The 23764-nt window shown below is 42.5% G+C and overlaps 1 protein-coding gene across 1 annotated transcript in view; it reads left to right on the top strand.

Moving 5' to 3' along the window:
* Window positions 1–1253: 1253 nt before the first annotated feature.
* DOCK7 (dedicator of cytokinesis 7) overlaps window positions 1254–23764 on the top strand; it is a 102216-nt gene continuing 79705 nt past the window's right edge. Inside the window, exons 1-4 of the mRNA XM_009287425.2 lie at window positions 1254–1333; window positions 6463–6568; window positions 21240–21415; window positions 21612–21680. Coding sequence (XP_009285700.2) covers window positions 1254–1333; window positions 6463–6568; window positions 21240–21415; window positions 21612–21680 — 431 coding nt within the window. The remainder of the gene's footprint in view (window positions 1334–6462; window positions 6569–21239; window positions 21416–21611; window positions 21681–23764) is intronic.

Below are 23764 nucleotides of genomic sequence, written 5' to 3'. Positions count from 1 at the left end.
TTTACACTGATGGGGTACTGTAAAAGGTGACTTGGGAAGACTAAATTCACATTTGTGTTCATTTAGAGCCCTTTTACATTGCCTGAATGATGTGTCAGGGAGACTGACAGCCACCTTTGCTCTGCCTCAGGGTAAACAGGGATGGTGTGAAACCTGCACCCGCTGAAACTGATAGCAAAGCTGTCACTGGCTTCCACGAGCACCGAATCAGGCCAGAAATGTTGTGGTGGCAGTAGGGTATTCATCGCAGTTTATTCTCTTTCCACATCCAGATGCCATTTGCATTGTCAAAACACTATCAGGGATAATTGAAAGTATTTTTAACAGAAGCTTCAGAGCAGTTTTTTTCTGTTCTCCAAAAGTCACATTGTCTGCCCCTCTTCAGCCATTGTGGATGTCTCATCCGGGAGTTGGCAGTGCTCTGGGCAGCCTAAGAAAATCTCTTGACTGCTTAAAGCAAGCAAGAAGGCAGGGAGAACAGTTCATCTCTAGGGCTCCACTACAAAGCTGCTTCTTTGTACAAGGCTTCCTTGTTTGGTTGGGTTTTTTCAACATGAGATGGACTTTGATCTCTCCTGAAGAATCCAGTCCTGTGGTGATTTTCACAGTAAGGTATCCTGGGAGCTCATTCCCTTCGCTGCAGCCTAGGGGTGACGCTTTCAGCCTTAATAATCAAATATTATCAGAAGAGCACCACAGGTAGCGTTGTATGGTGTTTTCTGTTTTAATCAATGGTAAGGAAAAAGAGAACATGTTGTTGCTCATCTTCTGTGTTAATTTCAGAACCCACACTTACCCCGCAGCAGTCAGGATCAGGCTGGGTATTTCCTCAGCTTCGGGTTGTAAATCTGTCGTGGTTTAACCTCAGTCGGCAACTGAGCCCCACCCAGCCGCTTGCTCACTCCCCCTCCCCCCCCGGTGGGGTGGGGGACAGAATCAGAAGAGTGAAAGTGAGAAGACTTGTGGGTTGAGATAAAAACAGTTTAATAATTGAAATGAAATAAAATAGTAATAATAATAATAGTAATAATAATAATAGTAATAATAATAATAGTAATAATAATAATAGTAATAATAATAATAGTAATAATAATAATAGTAATAATAATAATAGTAATAATAATAATAGTAATAATAATAATAGTAATAATAATAATAGTAATAATAATAATAGTAATAATAATAATAGTAATAATAATAATAATATACAAAGCAATTGATGCACAGTGCAGTTGCTCACCACCTGCCGACCGATGCCCAGCCAGTCCCCGAGCAGCGACCCCCCCGGCCGGCTTTCCCCCCGTTTATGTACTGAGCATGATGTCATGGATGGGTATGGAATATCCCTTTGGCCAGTTTGGGTCAGCTGTCCTGGCTGTGGCCCCTCCCAGCTTCTTGTGCACCTCCAGCCTTCTCACTCGGTAGAGCATGGGAAGCTGAAAAGTCCTTGACTAGTGTAAGCACTACGTAGCAACAACTAAAACATCGGTGTGTTATCAACATTATTCTCCTACTAAACCCAAACCACAGCACTGTACCAGCTACTAGGAAGAAAATTAACTCTATCCCAGCCAAAACCAGGACAAAATCAAACCCATTTCACTCAAAGGGGAAGGAGTTCACTCCGAAGGAAACAGGACCTTGGGTGTAGGAGGAAGGCTGCATCCAGGGCACGGCTGAACTGGCAGGGTAACTCAAGGCCAGAGCTCCCCCTCCAGCAGGTTCCCTCATCCACCGATGCATACCTGGTGACTCACACTGGTTCAAGCCTGGATGGAGCCATCTGTTCCTCAGGCAGGAGAGCCCAGGTGTAGCACGTAGGGACAGAGGGACAGGTCATCTTAACTGCAGCAGCAAGACGGATGCAACCAGCCAGTGCCATTCGGCTTTGGGAGTTCAAACCCAAGCATAGTGACTAAAGTAGGATAGATGCCTCCAGCCATGTGCAGAGTTGTATGCAAGTGAGCCAGCTGAATGAAGAAGGATGCTTTCACTTTAAAAAGTAAACTATGTAAATACAATTTTCTCTGCTGCAGTGAGAGAACAAGCAGCTTTACTATGGATCAGCGCAGATGCCTCACTGTACCAGGCTGTCTTTCTCAAGAGGCTCGCTGAATGTAGGTAGAGTCACTGCATGTGACACACAAGATGAAGAACAGGCAGGAGTAACTGTTTTGTAATAAGCGGGATGGGGAAAAACAAACGATTTGCATTGCTCTTTCAAAATGAGGAGGGCTATGGAAAAGAGATACTTCCTCAAATCACTGCAGCAGATGATCTAGATGACTGTATCCTGACCCACCTTTTCTGTGAAAGGGAAGAGTCCATAACCTTGCTTGGCATAACTGGACAGGTCTTGGTGAGCCTTTTCTTGGGAAGGCAAAAAGAAGAACTGATATTTCCAGTATGCTGCTTAAGCTAAAAAAAAAAAAAAGGAACAGTTTTTGGTTTTGACCAGCTAGGCCTTATAGAAACAGAAATGATTTCTGTGTGTAGTAAGGAAACATGGAAGTGCAAACAAATGGTTTCATTTTGTTATTTACAGCTCAGAGTACTTTGAGAATGACTGGTCTTGTTTTGCTTTAGAAGTGAGTTCCAAGGGGATTTTTTTTCCTCTCCTTTGTCTTTTTTTTTTTTTCTGTGTAAACCACATGCACACACAATAATTAACCAGTGAAGAAGGTCAGAAAGGAAATGACTAGGGAAGATGTACTTTAAACAGACATTCATGAGGCTGTAGGCTGTAATTAACTGGAATGTTTGTCTACGGATCCCAGGTTACATGTTGAATATAAGATAGTTATTAAAGAGGCAGTTTTTTTTTTGTCCTTTTAATTATCAAGAGCTTTAATGGCACTTCTGTTCTGCCAAATGGATTTTTTTTCATTTGGAGACTATTTTGAGATTTATTTCACTTTTCTGGTTGGATTTGGTGTAATACACTTTTTAACCTAAGTTGGTTTAGGAAGCATAGCTTCTTGTTAGAAATAGCGTTCAGAGTTATAATGTAACATGAACTTACTAGTCATGAATAGACAGCATTTGTCATGGACAAACAGCTTTTGGAAATGGAGGAGGAGAAGGCAAGTGCATTATCAGCTTTAGGGAAACTGTGAACCTCTGTGATGAAGCAGTGAGAAAGCGGACCTAAAAGTAGTCAGCTAAGGTGTTTTCTCAATAGGAAAATACTGATTTGGTTCTACAAAGCCCTGGTCAGACCTCATCTGGAGCCATCAGGGTGATCAAGGGAGCAGAAAGCCTGTTGCAGGATCTGACCTTGCTTAGCCTTGCAGAAGGAAGGCTAGGAGGGGATACGACTAATTTTGGTGAATACCTTGCAAGTAGGAAGGAATGGGAGGAGAGCTATTGAACCTAACTGATGATGTTGGCATAAAACCAAATGGGTATAGATTACTTATAAATACACTTGGTGATCAGATTACATTAGAATATGGTTTCTAAATGTCTGAAGCATGATGCTTAGTAGTAGTAAGTACTGCAGACTCCACTCAGGGATTTTGAGGTCTAGACAGTAGCCAGTTACTTCATGTGGGGAGAGGTTTGATTGGTAATTGTGAAAGCTGGAGAGGTAGGACCACTTAAGACTTGAAAGTAGTGATGGTGTCTTGGTCAAACCAATTGGAAGTTGTTCAGTTCTGACTTTCTGTGATCATGCTTCAGGGGAATTTTTAATATCCAGTGAGGTTATTACTGGGGCAGCAACATGGAGCAGCCATTGATGTACAGCACATGGTCAGAAGCTGTGCTGATCAGTGCCACCCTTTTGTTTTACCATGTTTCTTCCCCTATTGCGTCAGATGACCTTTTCAATGGGAATGATGTCAGGCAGTGTGATAGCATCCATGCAAACTCATAGTGCCCCTAAGCAACGCTATAATTGCAGCCGAGCTTGCTTCTGCTTCAAGTTGGGGTAAAGCACAATCGTAGCTGGAGTTAAGCACAGCTCCCAGCCGCTGCAGAGCCATCCAGCTGAGGCCAACACGCAGAAGAAGAAAGGACTGAGAACCCCTCTGGAGTCTATCACAAAGCATGTCTCAGGTTCGTAAGGAGCCACCGCACACAGGAGGAACAGTGCTGAGTAACATGGCTAGGCATTGGCTGTAGTTTCACAGCTGAGGATGGGTTTCTTCCTCTGGCTATGCTTTCCGCCTGGAAACAATGTACGTCTCTTGAAAATGGCAAAGATTTTTAGTTTTTCCTGTGTTGTGCTGCATGGCGAAATGTGGGTTTTGATTTTTCCTGCCAGCCATGGAGAGGGTGGAAAAGGAAAGGAAACAGAAGGGCTCTCTTCGGCGTATTGTCAGGGATTACACAAAACACACACCAAGTAAGAGATCGGGTTTAAAGCAGAGATCATCTGCAACCTGGGGGCAAGCTTTTAAATCTTGTCAGCCACAGATGTGTAGTGTTTTCCATGCCAAGCAGCCATTTTAATACATTCCAAATTTTCCTATAAATGCTAGCAGCACACGTGGTTTGTTCTCGTGTGTGTGTGTGTGTCTGTGAGTATATGCATGCACATGGTAGGGCAGGGGAGATGGTTCTTCCGAGGGCGATCAGACAGCCTGAGTGTTGTCCATCCCCAGCAGGAGCTGTTTGGTCTGCTTTCAGAAGCCACCCTCCAGAAGTGAAAACATAGTCTCCTGTGGATAAAGGCAAACATGAAGCAAATGACTTCTCGCAGCCAGAATACATAAAACTTTTTTTTTCCTTCTGCAGTCCACTTTTTTAAAAGACAAAATAATGCTTCCTCTAGCTAATCTTACTCTCATCCTCGGGCCTGAGGAAACATCTGCTCTCCATGGTAGGCTTGGTTGTCCCAGCTAGTTCCCTTTTAGAGTTCCCTTCTCTTCCATTGACATCAGTTGCCTCCACCTGCCCCCATTCTTACTCACCAGTGTTCACTGCCACAGCAGTCCTGAAGCTAGGAGCACACCCTGATGTCAAGGTTTTGCTCAGGGGAGGTTTAACCATCTTTACTTGACAGTGTTTTAGCAGCCCGTGCACCATGCTGATACACAGCATGTGAGTGAGATCAGGAGTGAGTCTGTTAGCCATGACACTGTTCCCGCAAAGGTGTCTGATACAGCAGAAAAAAATCACCTGTGTCCTTGCAGCCTCTTCATCTGTCTTATGCACTGGTTAGCGTCTCTTTGGAGCTGGGACTATGTTCTGGGAGACAGAGCGGACTGCATGCCGCGGTGTGGTGAGTGACAGTTAGGAGCAGATTTGTCCCTAATAAATCGGTCATTGACTCATGGAGAAGAGCACTCTCGTGTTGGTGAGGTCCTGTAGACCAGGGCTAGTCAGCAGCTTTTCAGCAGAAGCTTTTTTTGTAGGAAGAATCTGCGCTTTGAGTTTGCTTTTGAAACAAAAACATTTCCACCATATTTGAAAACTTGGCTATCCCAGCTCTGCTGCCAAGGTGAGCTGCAGCTTACTGCCAGGTTACAAGGTGGAGCACTGTGGATGGTTGTTTTGGGGCTTGACCCATGGCTGTTTGTTAAGACAGTCTTTGACTATTGACATTTCCCTCTCTGATGTGCTCTTCCTTTGCTGAGATGTTCCCGTGGTGGGTTTACCAACTGTTGTGTTTTCAGGCTTACTAATGACAACATGGCTTATTGGGGAAAACAGAAAACCCCAGAGGGGCACAGTGTGTATTTTACCCTCCAGGCATGGAAGGATTGATCTGTGTTTTTCCTTCCTGGTGAGAAAAGTTGCCCAGTGGTGGGATTTCTCTCTGGCAGAGACTATAAGGCATTGTGCCCTGCTAGCTAGTACGTTGTGTGTCCCCTCTGCTAGTCATCGTAGTCCCACAGCTACCTTTCCTACATGAAAGGGGAGACAGTTTTTTGTTCTGTCTTGGTTGGTTGTTTCCCGTGTGTCGTACCCCAGACATTTCAGCCCACCCTGCGTGGGACTGCTTTTCTGCCCCTGAGCTGGGTGTTGAAGGGGTTGGCTATTGGGTGGAAAGTCTGCCGGTCCTCATCTCTGTGACTGCAAAAACCACAAACAGGCAAGGGATGAAAATGAGAGAGCAGAGCACAGGAGCAGATGTGTGACCAGGCTTGGAACCGCTGAGGGGTGCGGAGAGTGCTGGAGGAGAGCTTTCCTTGGTAGGAACTGGAAAGAGCCTGCCAGGAACAAGTTTATTTGTGCTCAGTGTCATGTGCATTTTATTGCCACAGATGTGCACAAAAGAGCAGTTCACAAAAGGAAAAAAAAAAAAAGTAATTGCTGTTAAGAACATATATATGCAGCCTTGTGAGAATTTTGTGATTCTCTGGGAATTTAATTTCTCACTGGCCGGTGACACTCTTATTCCAACCAGCACACTAAGTATTTGGTTTCATTCCAACAGCAGTATAAAGTGTATTTGATATATCATCTTCATTGTAGTTCTTTTACAGAAATAATGTTGTCCCTGTCTCATTTCAGAACTGTAGCTGCTGAAGTCAGGAAGCAGATCTCAGGGCAGTATGGAGGGTCTCCCCAGCTTCTCAAAAACCTCAATATTGGAGGCAGCGTCTCTCATCATACAACTGTAAGTAATGCTTGGAATATGGAAGACTGAAGAAGGTCTGCACAGTTATTTGATTACCATTTGGAAAGAAATTGCAGTGCTGACAGGTTGTTCACCTAAGCAGTCCTGATAACACTGAGGAAAATAATTCCATGTAAAACCCACTAATTTTGGAGGTCTTTATCTTGCAAATCAGTTGGTGTGGCTGGGAATTTGTGTTTCTGCAGAATCTTTGTAGGACAAGGGGCTCCCTTGACCAGATGTTAGTTGTTTTATCTCAGAACAGCCTGGACTGGGCATTAAATTCCACGTGCATGTGTGGGTCTCTCCATGAAGAGCTCTTTGCAAGCTCATGCACTTCAGGTAGCTGTTTCCTTGTGTTTCTTGTCACTCTTGAGAGTGGGACCACAGTGGCTCATCTACTCTTCAGAGGTATTTTAAATGTTATTGTAAAAGTTGAATGTGGTTATTCCTCAGGAATGTGTATTTATTTACATGTTTACAGTCCACTTCCAAGAGCGGCTGAAATGTAGGCCACGTTGTCAGAATCACCCTTTCTGAAGTCAGATTTTCTTGCACGGCCTACCAGTAACCTTCAAAATTTATTCAGCGTGGTGGTAAAGATTTCAAGAGTCCAGCAAACTTTTTCAGGCTGGAACTGTATTTTTGGAAGTGTTCCTTTGATTTGGGTTGTTGCTTCAGGTCATAGCAGTTTCTTTTGCAGCAGTCAACTTAGAAAACAAATATTATAGCATCTTGTTTTCTTCAAAGAGGGTTGATTAGGTCAGGCAGTACTGGAAACATGCCCTGAATTTGATAGTCTGTATAAGTGTTCTGAGTTTACAAGAGTTCTTCTCTTGTTTTGGAGTAGGGTACTGTAGAGTTTCCTGAGTTCATGTACTGCTCCGTGTCCAACGTAATGCGTTAAAGCTTTCTCAGAGCACAAATGTGTCTTTGGAGCTAGTATCATCTCAAAAGGGATCTCCAAGACTAAGTTGACCCCTAGCTTAGAAGAGTGACTTTGCTGCAGGCTGAAAGTTCATCTTTAAGGAGATCTGGCTGTGCCAGAGTCACTGGGGATTGAAGAGGGCTGGAATTCCTGTCATTTCCCTCTGCATCAGCTATGTCAGTACAAGGAGACCGGAAGGCTGGCTTTGTCAGCTGTGTGCCCAGCCTTAATGGTGAGTGAGCATGAAGGAGGAGGGGTTAATGAGAGCGGTGTGTCCAGGGCTAATGCTTTATCACAGCAGTCTCTGTAGGGGTGTGGAATGATAATGCAAAGCCCTGACTTGGCAGTTCTGTATGGTCTTTTGCATAATCCAATATTAGGCAATAGGGAGGGACCCCTGCTATTAGCGATGTACACTGTATGGAGCACTCAGGGTCATTGAATCCACTTCCCTGCAGCAATGGATAGCTGAGGAATAGATGCCTACTTTTGAAGGACCCATTGGATGTCCATCCCACAAGTTTCTGTGCCTCACTTGTCTCATATGTGGTTTCATCTTGGAACAAGTTGACTGAATTGCCTTTCTACTCCCCATTGCTTTCATAACACGAGATCTCTTCTGTGTACCTCTCGAAGCTGTTCCTCAGCCAGCCATATTTTTGATAACTGTTTTTCCTTGTATCACCTCCTTTCACTCTGAATTGTCTCTTCCACTTTTTCTTCTTATTTCTAAGGTTTTTCCATTCTGTCATCATCAAAGTGTGCATGCTCAAAGCTTCAGTCCTGTTGATCTTCTCATGTAATTCTTAATGAAGGATCAGATTTGTTGGTCACAGTATTGTCGGCCCTGTCTTCAGTTCTGGTATCTCTCATTATCCTGTTGCTGTTGTGTTTACTAGTAAATATATGCAAGAATCTACAAAAATCCTGGAAAAGGTCATGCTAACTGGAAGCAGGCTCTGAGCCTTTCCTATCAAATGGCATTGCGTGATGGTTGATGTGATAAGCTCCTAGTTTGTCATACTAAATTCTGTGCTGAGCAGAGATGCTCTTCAGAAGCATGATTAACATGGAGCGATAGTTTGTAGGAGATAGTTTGTAGGAAAAGTATATTTAGTTAAGTCATGAGTCTATATCCTGAGGCTGCATAATATGACAGAGGTTCTCTTGTACTGAATTTGGTGTTAATTTCTCTCCCTTAGGCATCTGTCAGAATCTGCTGTGCCTGCCTGTCCTGGTTTGATAACAAACATTATGCAGAGAGAAAGCATTACTGCTGTGAAGCTTAAATAGCTATTCGTTCTGGAAAAGTTCAGAAGTTTGTGTGTCATTACACTTTTAAAGAGAAGAAATAGAAGGCCCTGAATTTGCATGGCAGTTTTGTGTAGCCGTACTGGTTTGAAAGCCTGGAGTAGGGCGCATAGTGTGGGTTTAAATGGGAAATTTATGCTAAAATGTATGGATATTTTAATAATGCTGTGTGATTGAGTTTCATGTGAGTATCTCCACAATGGCAGCAAGTTGCACTGTCGAGTGTGCTGCATGGAACTGGAGGACTTTTAATGATAATGCAGATGTGGTCTCTCCTATCCAGTGCATCTTGCTCATCATGTTGAACACTTCCATAGATAGTTATGATCCAGATAAGGTCAGCACTGATTCTCTGTTGACAGTTGCCAACTAGTAGCTGCTTATGGTAATTCGTCTGAGAGTCTTATCACACGTAGTCCAGTGGAGACATTTTTATGGAGAAATGTATGCTTTTGTGAATGAAAGGCCCTCAGCACTGTGCTTGGTTGGGCCTTTTGTTTCTTGTTGACTGAAGCCGGTGCAGGGACTTTTCACACTCAACAGACTTGCATGTGGTTGAACCTAGGATAAATGCAAAAACGTGTCAGCTGAATTTTAGTAAGTCTCTTCCCTTTTGCTTCATGAGCAGCAGAAAAAATGCTGCCAGAACTGCTTCTAATTTAGTATCTGGTAGAGCTGGGGAGAGGACACTGCTTTCAAATGACTGTACAGGAGCTTGCGGTTTATTATTGTCAGCCTCCACCCTTCTGCCACTTTAGGAGCAGCTGATTTTAATTGCACATTCGTCAAACCACAGATACAGGTCCAAAGCCTTCAGAGGCTTTTCCTGTATAACCTAACTGCTGAATTGGGACTCCTCGCAGGATGCAGTCCTTGCAGCACTGAGCTTTTATTTTTGAAATCCAGAACAGAAGGCACTGACAGTTTGTTACTGAGAAATAGGAGCTGGTAAGGTCTTAGAGTTGGAGATTTTATTTTTTGAAGTTACTTTTGCAATTCTCTCTAAATCCACTGATAAATTGAGTGTGCGTTTGCACCTTGCTGTTTGCATTCTGGGTTGTAAGCCACGTGCTGTGCTCATCTTTGGTGCATCAGGAGGTTCAGTATTCCCTCGTGGGAGCTGGGGCTTCTCACCACCACAGTCACTGTTTGAATGCACTGAAAGCAGAGAGCTTGCACTTCCTTTCAAAGAATTCCCCAGCATCTTGCGGGATGGGGTATTTGCTTTGTTTATTTGATGAACTGGACTGTTTACTATGGGCTATTACAATACCTCCTGACTAACCACTTTCTTTTCTTCCCAAGTTTATTTTTTCTGTTGAGCAACTCCTTGTTGGTGCTGTTAACTCTGTCTGCTCACCCTCCATTGCATTGGTCATTTCTGCTCATTGCTGCATGCTGCAGTGTGGCAGAGGCCTGAACCCTCTCTCCAGATTTCTGCAGTAGTTTCACCTGGATGAAGCTGGATTGTGGATTCTCAGAGATTAGCATGAGTTACTGTTGAAGCGACCCAAAACTTTCTCTGAATCTTGGTGTGCATGCCTCGGTTTGCTGTTTAGTGGCTGCTTGTTATGCTGCTTTAGTGTAGGAAGAGCAGAGTTTTGGTTTGTATCTGCAAATGGACTTGTAGTCTGTTTTTTTCCCTGTGTGTGCTGTCCTTTTATGAGGGCAGATGATATTATCAAAGGACAGAAAAGAATCACTGGGTATCTGGACCTCTCTTCAATTGTAGCCAGCTGTTTCTGTGTGTTGTTCTACATTCAGCAACTTTTGTTGCTTAAAGATATTTATATTTTTCAAATTAGATAAAGACTTACAAAATCTTGGATTTCTGAATACTTCACTTTTGAGAGCCAAAGATAGCTGTTGAAATGTTTTTGGTTGTTGTCCAAAACTTGATTTTTTTTAACTAAGAAAATTTTCTTAAATTTTTTTTTTTTTTAATCTTTAGAGGTATATTTTAATTAGAAGAGCAGCATTTCACAGAACTTGCAAATAAGCAGAATAAATGTATGCTCAGTTGTTTTACAGAAAAATCACAGCTGTTTCCAAAGGATTAGGGGTAATATTTCCTGTCTGTTGGTGTATGTTACAGCATAGTTGAATGTTAGTATGAGGAGGAACACTGTTATAAGAGATGCTAATTAGTCTGGGAAGAAAGGGGTCTGGATTCTTGGACGTGATGTGATCTGACCATGTCTGCTCTCAGCGCTCCATTTTCTCCATGTAAAATAAAGGTGCTGACATTTACATATCTTTGTAAAGCACTGCTGGGTTTATGGGCATTATCTGTGCTAATTGAAGCTTTGTCTTGGATTTGTTGGATGTCAGCCTTTGGTTGTGTATTCATAGATGATATCTAATTATTCAGTAAGAGACTATAGGTTCCTTTGTATATTTTCATTGTTTATTTTAGCATCATTTAAAAGAAGAAGAAAAGATAATTTGTGCAAATGAATGGAAAACACTGCAAGGGAAAACATGACAGTATCCTATGTGGCATAGAAAAGGGCGTTTTGAAGTGTTCAGAGCCAAGTAATTTTATCACCAAAATCACTAAAATGAAAAGGAAAATGAGCCAAGTCTTAATGCTCTCTCAAAGCTGATTAAGGCTTAATAGTGACTCCCATTATATATATTTCCTGGAGGTTTTGTCCTGCCTTGCTGAATGGTCTATCCTCATCAGACAGAGGAGGATGGGAGAGGCATCCACATCCTCTTCCCTGCCTCCTCCCATTAGGGATTACTCACAAGTTAACTTTGCTCTGGTGCAGGCACTTTCTTTAGTAAACTAAACCCGCTACATACTATTTCTAAAATCAGTAGTGAGTCGTGTTGCAGAGGTCACGAGCATTTCATATGTTAAGTTGGTGAGTCTGGTATCCATTGAAAGGTTGCTGAGTCTCATTTATCTGCAATAACTTAAACAGCTTATACGTTAGCAGAGATAACTAATCTTAACTAAATGTTATTATACCAAGTAAATTCAGTTACTTAAACAAAGCATTCATGACAGGCCTGTTAATAAATACTCAGAATCTAAAAATGCCATTAAATCCTACTCTTTGTTTATTAAAGTTAGTTGTGACACATCTTCTTCAGGAATCAAATGCATAAACAAACTGATGTTTAGTGGAAATGCTGCTAATACCCTAAACTGCAAAAAATTCTTAATATTGGATTCAAATCGCAATGTAAAAATTTTCAGTCTAAGTCCCTGTTGGTCTGCTTGCAGTCTTTCATGCTAATGCTGCCATGGTCCCAGCAAGCAGCAGTGGATTGGAAGACCAATGCTTCACGATGCTAAATTACAGCTGCTTTTTCCTTCTTGGCTGTCTTGCTGCCGCTTGCCTGTGAAGGCTCAGGAGAGCAGGCGGAGTGTGCTTTAGTACTGGCTGTGAGAGTGCATGAAGGAGCAAGTCTATGTCAGAGGACAGGTGAGCATATAAGGTGTAGATGCGCAGCTGCAACAGTTCCTTTGTATATATGCACTTGCAGTCTTTTGCAGTCATAAGGCAGCTTAAATGCATTGTTAGCCTTTTTAGTGCCAAGCTAATTTGAATGACACCCACATCTCTATTATCTGGGTGGATGCACCCAGGTTTTGCACGGGCCTGGCCAATGCTGTCACTGTGCAGGGGCACTCAGGTGGCTCTGCAGAGCCAGTTCTGAACAGCAGGCAGGGAGACTCGAGGCTGGAGGTCCACTGTGGTCCCCAGAGCTTTGGTCGACGGGCTGAGCCTTACTCCGTGATGGCTGTGCCACTGCAGGGGTTATCTGGGTGCTGGGGCTCATTGCTGGCATCTCCAGGCAGGGCTGCTCAGGTGCACAGAGCTGAGACATTGGGACTGTCTGTGCCCAAAGCTGGCTTGGACTTGAGTGGTTTGTTAGGTGAAGTTTTGCGCCCCATGAATGTGGCAGATGCAGTAATTTCTTCACCTGGGCATGTACATAAACCACTTCAGCTGTCCTCTAGTGCTGCTCCTGAGCTAATAGCCCAGGCAGCTCCACGCGACGCCAGCTCTGGCATCTTCGTGTGTCTCCTGGTTAATCCATACCCTGGATAAATTGCCCACTGATAATTAAGATGTGACTGTGCCAAGTATTTTCCACTCAGAAGAGCATGAACGTTCGTGGTTACCACGGTTCAGCTTGCACAGTTCAGAGCCACCATGGTTTGCCTGTGTGAACCCTGAGGGTCCAGAGGGATCTATCTCCGCTGATCTGATGTAGTATTTCTGCCAAAAGTGGGAAGTCTGTGATTTTTCTAAAGTCTCTGGTCAAACTGTTTAGCTTTTTCATTTCTTTAATAATGGAGCTTTGATGTTTTCTTTGTCTCAGTCTCTGCGCTCTCAGTTTTGGCACAGTTTATCAGAGGGTAGCTCTTTCAGATCGGTCTCAGCACTTGCGTTTTCTATATCAAAGGCTTTGTGTTCTTGAAATACTCTCTTAGTGAAATTACATGATTCTTAGTCATCAAAGAAGATACTGTCATTCTTCTTACCCATCCTTGGAGGCATAACTCGTGTCTTTCTGGGTTTGGTAAGAAATTGCTTTAGTATTCCCAGATAACTAATTAATCTCTGATTAATTTTAATATTTCTATACCCAAATGGCTTCTTACATTAGCAACCAGTTATAACAGCAAATAACCTAGCAATATTTGTACATAAAACATCTCACTGGTTTTGTGACTGGCTGTTACTTGTTATATGTAGGATCTGTCTTTAGGTAGATATATTTACAAATATTGCCTTTCATTAGAGGCTTTTTCCATTTCAAGCATTGTGATATTACATGAATTTGACATACATTACAGATCATTGGGCTTGTCTGTAAAAAGAATCCAGAACTTAATACTAAATATTGTCAGATCTAAAAAATGGAGGCTTCAGACTATTCCTAAAACATTTTTTGTCTTAACAGAGAATGCTTACAGAAATTTTTGAGGTACATTTACAATTTGAAGTGAAGGACTTTTATCAGCTATTCTCTATAGTAATTACATCTTTCAAAACACCCTGCAAAAGAAATAATAAGAGCTAGAGCAAAGCAGGAGATATGGAACTACTTTCCAGAGGCACTACGCATGTATGTGGAGATAATGACTGCACTTTATGGCTGGGGAGGTGTCATACTTGTTGAGGGTTGGTAGCTGTCTGTGGTTGATGAAAAGCAGAGATTGCCTAGGAATCTCCTTGGTTCATTTGAATATTTCCATGTATTATAAATGCAGCCAGAAAATTAAATGCAGGAGTTCTCTGTGCTCACCAGTCATTAGGCATATGAAATTAGGGGTATGGGTTTTCTGAAGTGCAGTAATGGTAGTAGACAAATATGTGATTCTTAGAATTTGGATCCAGTGATGATCATTTTTGGAGTAAGTGTTTAAGTGAAAGAAAATGCAAGTAAAACATATTTTTTAAAACTTGAGCCTTGTCAGTGGTTAATATTGCACTGCTCATGTTTCAAAACCTCTTAGAGTGACTGTGGCCTGCAGTTCACACCTAAAAATAAATCTGATGCCTCTGTTTAGCAAATATATTTCTTTAAAGCATTACCTTCTTTAACTTGGCTGCAAATTTTATTTTTTTTTTTTTTTAGTGTATTACATTTCCTGTATTCTCAGATTTACACTGAGTCCTTCCTACGGTGCATCAGATTTGACTCCTGTTGCTGTTCCCTGAGATACCAGTATCCCTTTAAGGGTGACGGGATTTTGCCACAAGAACAGGCCATCTGCATTCCTGAATGCTCAACAAGGGAAGTGACTGTTTGCCCTGGAGACCTAGCGATAGCTAAGAAAAGGCTGGGGCTCAGCTTTGAAATGTTAATCTGCTTCTTCTGTCCTTCTAAGATTTTGCCCAGGGAGGCAGTGGGTGGGAAGTTGGTATTAATTTAGAATTTGAAGCTTTGGTGCAATCTGCTACAGTTTTAGCACATTATAAATTGTTTAATATTTAAGGAGGTACTGAAGTTAAGATGGAACTTTGTCCTACTTGCAAAATTGGCAAGAAATATCACCCTGATTCTGAAGAAGTGCCTAGCTGCCAAGTAAAAACAGTAGTCAGAATCCTCCCTGTGATGAGGAGCTCTGCAAGGTTAATTTTTCAAGGTCCGTTATCATATCCTCGCAGGGAATTTTACTCCCACACAGGAGGCAGGAGGTATAGCCTTCCAGTCTTTGCCACTGTAATTTTTACAGGGCCCCAAATTGTACTGTGATCCTCGCAGAGACTGGGTCTCTGCCCTTGGGAATTATGCATGTCATTTTAGATAAAAGGAAAATTGGTCTTAGGTTGGGCCACGAGCAACTTGGGTTCAAATCCCTGTTCTGCCAGATGCATCCTGCCAAACCATCATGTCATTACCACTTAAAATGCCGTTGTGTGTCACCCCTGCCCCCCATGAGAATAAGCATCTTGGGAGGCCAGAGGTGAGGGAGGGAGAAGGAAATGCGAGGGACACGGTGCTTTTCATGGCTGTGCTGACATACCCTAGCTGGAAGAGTCTGCAAAATCATAGCTGGGATCAGTGTGTTGCTTAGAGCGCGTCCCACAAGACTACTTGTGATGCTCAGTACAACACGTGTGAGTTAGGCAACAAAATTCTGGAATAGGATCTAGAAATATCCCCTGTGCCCAGCTGTTTGTGTAGGGAAAGGATAGGTTAAAGTCCTTCAGGCAAAAATCTGAATGCCTGTGGACATCAGAGCACAGAGCGATGATCTACACAGGACTTCTTCTGTGCTTCAATCAATATCTGTGAGATGGAGATAATAATTGTCCCTTTTTCTGCCCTAGTTGCTACTGTGATCCCTTAGACCTTCTGTACAGTGCCCAGGAGAGCAGACCTTTAGTCTTTAGGTACTAGTGTAGGTGTGATTGGTTCAGTAAGGCAGCAAACTGGAGGGGTAGGCTGTTCAGGCAAGGGCATGTAATGATGGCTGATTAAATGGCATGCTATTTAAATACTTATCCTTTGGTCATTTCGTGAGCATGGTGGAAAAGTGCATCTATGGCAAATACTCCCATTGCCTTTGTTAGTGAGGCATCCCTGCTGCCTTTTGAATTGCCTTGCCCTGCACACTTCTGCTTGCTGAGCTCCCTCTGAGCACGGCTGCTGCTGCCTTCCCTGTCAGTTGTACACAGCCAACACCGCTGCTTGGCAAACCCCCAGTCACTGGGGCATGTGGGAGGTCCTGCTTGTCAGAGGGGTCTGCTCTGTGCACAAGGGAGCTGGTTGCAGTTGTCTGTTCTCAGGAATGCCACAACAGAGCAGGTCTAACACAAATCTGCCCTTTGCATTTTATTTTTTGCTTCCTTGGTGGAGTGGAATAAGCCACGAGCTTCACAGCGTGGTGCCCCAGGTGTAGCTTTCCCTCCATGTTAGCCCTTTAGTCGTTGGGTGAGATGCTTGGCTAAAGTAAATGGGGGTTTGTGTTACCCTCCATGGAGTTATGCCATGTCCCCTAGCAGAGGCTTCTGCCCCTGTTGCCAGATTTGTGCAGATGCTTCTTCTGTAACTGATGATGATGGTACAGGTAGGTGCTCAAAAGAAGGAAATAAATAGGAGAGAGACATGTTTCGGCTAGCAGTGCACTAAAACTACAGCAAAATACAATGTTTGCTGTCTAGAGAAGGACAAAGTCGATAGGAAACGAAATTTTATTTTCAAGCTTTTAAGGGGATATAACAGTGAAGAATAACACAGCCTTAAAGAAGAAAGCTTGACTGTCCTTGTTGCGGGAGAGTTGTAAACCTTTGAAATAGGGTTTCGTAATGCAACTGCTGAGAGCCATAACTGCAACAACACAGATGCACCTATGGAACGTGTGTGTTAAATAGTTTATAAAAGCAAATCAGTCAGGCTGGTGTCTTAGTTAAGCTGACAGAGCGTGTGTCTATGGTCAGGTTAAGGACATATATATGCAGAATCGTTATTTGCAAGCAATGTGTTTGATTCGGTGTAATTGGGCTGTGTAAGTCTGAAAAAGAGAGAGTCCTGTTTGATTTCTTCGGTACTTTCAGTTTATCAGTACGTTGTATTTGGTGTTTACGTTGGCAGGGAGCAGGTTATGCCCCTCTTACTCATACTGAGCAGCCCTTTTCTCCCTGTGTAGTCCTATTCATTTTAATAGCACCAGAACAGCGCTTGCCCTGCGTGAGGTGGCAGTGTCTGATCCTGGGATGATGACTGAGTGAAAACTGTGTTGAGGAATTGTCTGAAAGGTTGTCCAAAATTTGATCTGTAAGTACAGCTTGCACAAAATCCAAGAGTATTTTTTAAAAGAGCAGCAATCGTGATTCTGGGAGCAGGCTTTCCTTTGCATATTTTTAGCGTGTATTTGCCATTAATTTACACTATCCCATAGTCCTGGTTGGGAAGATGGTCAGAGCTCCTGTACAGCTTCAGTTTCTGGAGGGCCTTACTAAACTCTTCTTGGAAGAAATGGACACCCTGTCAATGATTTCTTACAGTAATGCTCCAGTATTCCTCCGTTAGGTTTATTAGTTAGTTGGTAGGTGGACTGCACGTTTGCACATACTTGACTGAAATTGTGCCTCTGCCTTTGGAAGTCTGATGAAGAAAAACCGGCTACATTTTGTGAAGGAGGCACCTACTGTTGCTTCCTGGGAGCTGTTGGGAGGAACCGAAAAGGCTTTTCCTGGAAGTGGGATGAAGACTGCATTGAAGATTGCTGTCTGCAGCCTGCTAGCAAGCAGGGCTGTGGGAGAGGACAGCTTTATAGCTCCTCAGCTGTTCCCACATTTCCCACAATGCAGGAAATTTCAAAACCTTTTAATATGCAGCTGAAAGTGGGACTTGCTATTCTTGTGATAATCTGGAGATCAGCTGTATGTCAGAGTGGTGCACAAAGATAAGGGCGAAACTTTGGTAAACTAAGAAAGTACCACAATCCTAATAGGCCAGGGGAGTCAGCTGTTGGGTGCCCCGTTATTTTTCCTGGTGCCACAAGGAGGTAAGCTGGGCCTGGAGACTCGGAGGTGAGATGATAGAGCAGGTTCTGTTCCTCAGTCAACGGTGAGGCTGGGATGATGAGGTTGGATAACTTGGTCTTTATCTGAACTTGTCCGACTCTTTCAGTGTGCGTGTTCGATCTGATGGGTTCGTATGAGGATTTCAGGTGACTTTGCCCAGGTTGCAGATAACACGGGAATAGCCCCTTGTATACCGTGTCTGTTCTTGGTCTCATCCACAACTTCAGAGGGATGCAGGACAGGAAAGGTTAAGGCATCAGCAGTGAGAGCCATGAGAGGAGCTGTTGTGGTCCAGTTCAGACACTGGCACACCATTTGGGTTCATTTTCCTTTTGGTGCGTTTGTTCATCCTTATTTCCTCCTCCTCTTTCATCACTTCTTCCCCCACAGATATCTAAAGCTTAAAATAATGTGCTCGCCTTTTATCTGCCAATAGTCTGACACAAAGTAGTTCCTCTTCATAACCATGAATTTATGTTTGGCCTGTTTACTCAGGTGCTAGACAGTATTTCTGGCTGCACAGATGGTGAGTCTAATACAGGCTTCTGGGTTTGACTTTTATGTTTGTTTACATCTTCATGGTACAATAGTTATCTGAAGAGACGAACTGGAAAATTGTAAAGTGCAACCTTGAGCCTAATCCTGAGACGTATGAAGAGCTTGGAAACCCCCGGAGCGCAGACCCGGGACCCTAGCCCCCTAAGCACTGCCCACCTTTCTGGATTAGGTGTTTTTTAACTAGCGTAGCCAGTTCATTAATCTTTTGTCCAATATATTACAATGCTTTTGTTGGACAAGTGAAATTTGAGATGTAAAATGCCAGGAATGGGGATACATGGTACGTTTGGGGCAGTGGCAGTCTCTGCCCTGTGTCTGCTTGGTCCTGCATGTCCCCATCAACTCTGCATTAATACAGTTTTTTCCTTGTCTGTTTGTAATTTTCTTCTGTTTATCAGGATGAGTGGATTAGAAAGATGGGAGGGAATGAGGAAAAAGTTCCTCTTTGTTGGCCTGGGGAGATGCACAGGTAAATGAGTTTGTGCAGATCAAAACACAACACTTGCATGGTCAGCTCTGTTTTGCTGAGCAAGTACCCTGGAAAGTGCCTCAGCTTTGAAGCTGTCAGTGTGGAAGCGAGGTCAGCAGGAGGAGTAAAAGTAGGTCGTAAAAAGTTAGGGCTTAAAAATAGGGTCAGTTAAGCAGCTTTAAGTCACCCTCCGAGGCTACCTTAACCCTCTGGCCTTCTTCCAGTGAGAGTGCTTTCGGTGTCCAGCACAGAGCTGCATTGCTGCGTGGACGGGGCTCTGGACTGGCAATGAGAGGACCTGAGGGAGGGCCTTTTCCCAGCACCTCTGCTACCCAGTGCCTCTGTGGCTTTTGCCCAGTGATTTTGTTATTTTTATTTTCATTTGCAAGGAGTCTCCATTTCTGGGTTGTTACTCTTCTTTGCGTTTGAGGTTTATCAGTGGAAAGGATTATATGCACGCAAAGTAGCAGTAGTATTATGCAGCAGCTCTTCTGAAAAAACATGCACTTTTAGCAATTCTTCAATAATAAACTGTCACACTTCACTGCTGTATGTTTTGTCAGTTATCTAGTGCCAAATGGAGCTGGTCTATCTGTATGTAAAAAACAGATAGTGTGAGGTGATGACATGTTAACTGTAATGTGGGAAAGAGCAATGACAAGTTCTGCTCATTGTGAGTTTTGCAGTGAGGAAAACAGTTAAAAGTATCTGGTTTGTATTTTCCGAATTTCTCCAAATCACATACTTTAAGTTAATTTCCAGAGTTCAGGATTAGAAGGGGAAAAAAGGTTGTGAGGTCAGAGATAAATAGATGGTGATGATGGTGCATGTCTTTACACAGAAATTAATGTCTCTTTTACCTAAAGTGCAGAACTTAGTACTGAGTTTCTAGAAATCATATTTTTTTGTGGACCAGATTCTTATCTGGCATAAAGTCATCTGGTCGAACTCACCTGGCTTCACTGGAGTCATGCCATTTTTCTGCTGAATGATTTGCCTTCTGTATTTTAAGAAAATTGCAGTATCCATTGAAGTTTGCTGTGGTAGGAGAGATTCTTTCAATACCCTCTCTGTTAGCCAAGTCTTTTTCCTTGAATAAAAAATTGATTCATTTCAGAACTTTTTGGCAATAGAAGTTTAAAAACTGGAATTTGAGATTGGTATAGCAATTTTTTTGAGAAGCACATTTAAAACATAAGTTCTAAGTGTTCTTTTTAAAGTCATCTCCAACAGAAGGCAGGCTACAGGATACTTCCCTGTCCCACAGAAACTGTCTGGATGACAGAAAAGAGGAAGTAGTAGAGAAAAATTGCTGAATTTTGATGTGTTTTTGTGACTCATATTAAACCACTCAGCCTCACTGGAATGTGCCAGGGAATTCTATGAAAACTGTCAATTGCTGTAGAAATGGGTTCCTCAAAACTTGTTTTTAGTGTTTCATTTTCTTAATGTCTATGTTTATGTACAGCCTTATAGGATAATGATCTCATATCAGAATATATATGTGTATTTATAGGATATACATATGTAAAAATACACAGTTATGCAATGTGAATATGTATCCAGTTTATGCAATTTTTTTTTCCTGTATCTAAAAAAAGCTCACTTTTGTTTTGTATGGTGAGATCAGTACTGCCAGTGAAAGCCACTGTTTTCCTGCACGTGTGTTTGTTCAGTCATTCCTTGTGCTGCAGGTGCAAGCTTTGTGTCCAGTAAAGATGCTTTTTAAGCATCCATTTTATTTAGAGTACTGTCCCTTCCTGGCATGGGCAGAGTCATCGTGGCACTGAAGGTTCTAATATCAGGCAGAAGAGGTGGTTAAACTTGTACCTGTAGTGGACGAAAATTGTGTTTTGTGTTTGCCAGAGAAGTGATTTAATTTGAAATAATTTAAGTCTTTATAGAGTTCTATGGCTTTGTGAGTTCCTGGTAAATCAGTGCGTGCTCTGGATTCCTGTCTGGGGGCCATGCCTGAGGGTGAAAGGGTTCTTTGCATCTTGCATGAGGGTGAAGGTTCCCTTTGTGATCAGAGCAGCAGCATGGTAAAAAGAAATCCAGTCATACACATGGGAAATAAAATGTAATATTTTCTTTTGATGCAAATGGATTAATTTCTTGAAAATAGATGCAAATGCCTTTTTTTTTTTTTAAGATGTTCTTGATATGCATCATAGAAATATCCAGAGAAGTACCAGAAAAAAGATAAGACATGAAAAATTGCTTTATGATGTGTGTTAGCTAAGGCTAACACCACTAGGGTTAATTCTCATCTGGTGTTAGATCAAGTTTCCTCAACAAGGCAGAAGAGCTGGTTTAAAAACCAAAGTAGAATATGTGCATGTGATTTTTTTTTTTTTTCTTTCTCTCCATTTTAAGACCCTTCCATTGCTTGTCTTTTCCCAGGTACCGCTTACAGAAGCAGTGGACCCAGTTGAGTTGGAGGACTACCTTATTACACACCCAATTGCAGTGGAGTCTGGACCCCTGAGAGACTTGCTTGAGTTTCCTCCCGATGACATCGAGGTTGTGTACACCCCCCGAGAATGTCGAACGCTTGTGTCGGCTGTGCCTGAAGAGAGGTAGGAGGTGACAGGGTGACACCTCACTCAAGGAAATTAATTGTTCTGGATTTGAGTATCTGCAAGGCTGAAGCCTGGAATTTTTGTCTGTAAATGCCTGAAAGAGTAAATAGAAACCTAAGTGAAAGTATGGATGTTTAAGAAGTCATTATCACATCTGTGATTTTGAAGGTGTTTGTTTTTATTGTTTTAACAGTGAGATGGACCCTCATGTGAGGGACTGTGTAAGAAGTTACACGGAAGACTGGGCGATTGTGAACAGAAAGTAAGTTCCCCTGTGGTATTTGTCAGCTTGATTTCATATTTAAATTTTTGCAGGATGGCTAGCTGGTATGAAGAGGCTCAAAATTATTATCCTGGCTACTGATTCCATGTGCCCTGGCTTTTAGTTGCCCAGCTCAGCTGAACTGATGCTTTGTATTTGCTGAAATGATGCTTTGTGTTTTGAAAATTAGATCTCAGACGTCAAAACCCCTTGGGGGCATTTTTGAAAATCTAGGACATTTTAGTCAACAGTTGCTCCTTTAGAATGGTAGAGAAATTAGGGAATGTGAACAAGTAAAATTACTTTCAGCATTTGTTTCTTTCTTTGTTCCGTATGTTTTTAGCTCTTTTTAGAGAGAAGTTGCATTAATTTTGTAACAATGTAAGGTTTATGTGCAGGCACAACCACCTAATAGATAATGTGCCCTCTGCAGCATTCATTTATTCCCAAAGAGACTTTGAGAAAGGACGTAATTTAAACAAATAATTGTTAATATTTGAACTATCACAACTTTTCTCTAATGAGCTAACAGTTTAGAGAATGTGCATGCATTGATTAATTTATGCAAATTAGCAGGAAGGTTTCTGAGTAGCTTTACTTGGAACATACACTCTCTCGGATGACTGAAAGTCTGACGACTTCAAGAGCTGCTGTCAAGGAGTAAGTGATCCATGTGATGTGCATCACCTACAAATGACTTGACTACAGCTCCAGCTCTGCCCTTGTGGCAGTTGCTACGATTCACTGGTTTAATGTTGTCCTGAGAACCACTTCAGGGGATGCTGAAGATATGCTTTGCAGTGCTAAGATGACCTAATAAAAATGTGGTTTGTAATCTCATACCAAAAAAAAGCCCAGAAAGAAACCCGAGAGAGAGATACATGCTTTATTAACTCCCAGCCTTTGTGGGCAGTCTAGAAGGTGCAGTGTGACCCACCCATCCAGCACATCTCTTGGTTTCTCAGCGACTTTCACTGGTATATGGAATACATGGCTGTGATTCCTGCACTGAGGAGGTTTAGTTGGAGACGGTAGAGCTTTCTGTCCTGTGCAGATCAGCTGCAGGTTGCGTTCTGTGTCTGGGAAGGCATGAAGCTGAAGACATCGAAGTTGCCTGAGTGGGTTGAAGGTGTGCTGAATGATTGTTGAACTACAGTCAAAGGTTTTCTTGCCTTTCAGAGGAGGAGGGGCATTACCCTAAACACTCATAGCAGTTTTTACTTGGATAAAATCATGGTGGTGGACTGGGTAGAAACAGAAGGGTTACTGCTGGAGGAGGGGAAGAACCTGTAAGCCTGGCTGGGAAGGTTTGAATTGTTTTTCAAGTAAGGATGGTAACAAGTTTCTCTTAATCCATCCTATTGGATGGTTACAAGTGCTTTGGCTAGCTCTGGGCGCAGAAAATCCAGCTCTTCTAGCTTTAGAAGAACATGACTTCTGATGTGCCATCCTTCTCTCTCCCCCATCCCAGGGGAAATAATCTTTATTTCAATCTCTGTCTACAGTTCTTTGTAACCAAAATGTTTTTTGGGGCAGACAAATCCATCCATTCAGTGATTACTTTAATGGTATTGGAAGAGGTTAATAAGTTTTCTTCACTGACCTAAAAAATCAATAGCATATTCTTATTTCAACCTTATGGTGTAATTTCTGTATGCTAGACTGATGGTGGCAATGATCACAGACCCAGTGAAGTCTGGTCTGATTTAGAATGAATTTACGCTTGTTGGTGGGGCTGCGATTGAAATGCAGACATCCAGGTGAGGATTATACAGATAGTTCAGCTCTCAGGAATTATAACCTAGCGAGGAAAATGCTTTCCTCCTTTTTCTCCTGCCTTTCATTATTCACTGCTAGCACATCCATGGTTTTCACGTGTCTGTACATCCTTCTATGGTAAATTTAGTAACAGGGCAGGATAAGAACAATTAATTCTAGATGTGACCCCAGCACTACTTCGGGAACTGACTTGGAGTGCGTATTCTAAGGAGACTGTGGCTCTGGCCATATGTGTGTGTAAGTGTAGACATAGCGCCATTTGGTATCCAAAAATTTGTTAGTCAAAGAGATATGGTCTTGTCAGC

The sequence above is a fragment of the Aptenodytes forsteri genome, unplaced genomic scaffold (assembly GCF_000699145.1).
Source record: "Aptenodytes forsteri isolate BGI_AS27 unplaced genomic scaffold, ASM69914v1 Scaffold119, whole genome shotgun sequence".
Lineage (NCBI taxonomy): Eukaryota > Metazoa > Chordata > Aves > Sphenisciformes > Spheniscidae > Aptenodytes > Aptenodytes forsteri.
The sequence above is the reverse complement of the archived record's forward strand: the minus strand, read 5'-3'. Positions and strand labels throughout refer to the sequence as shown.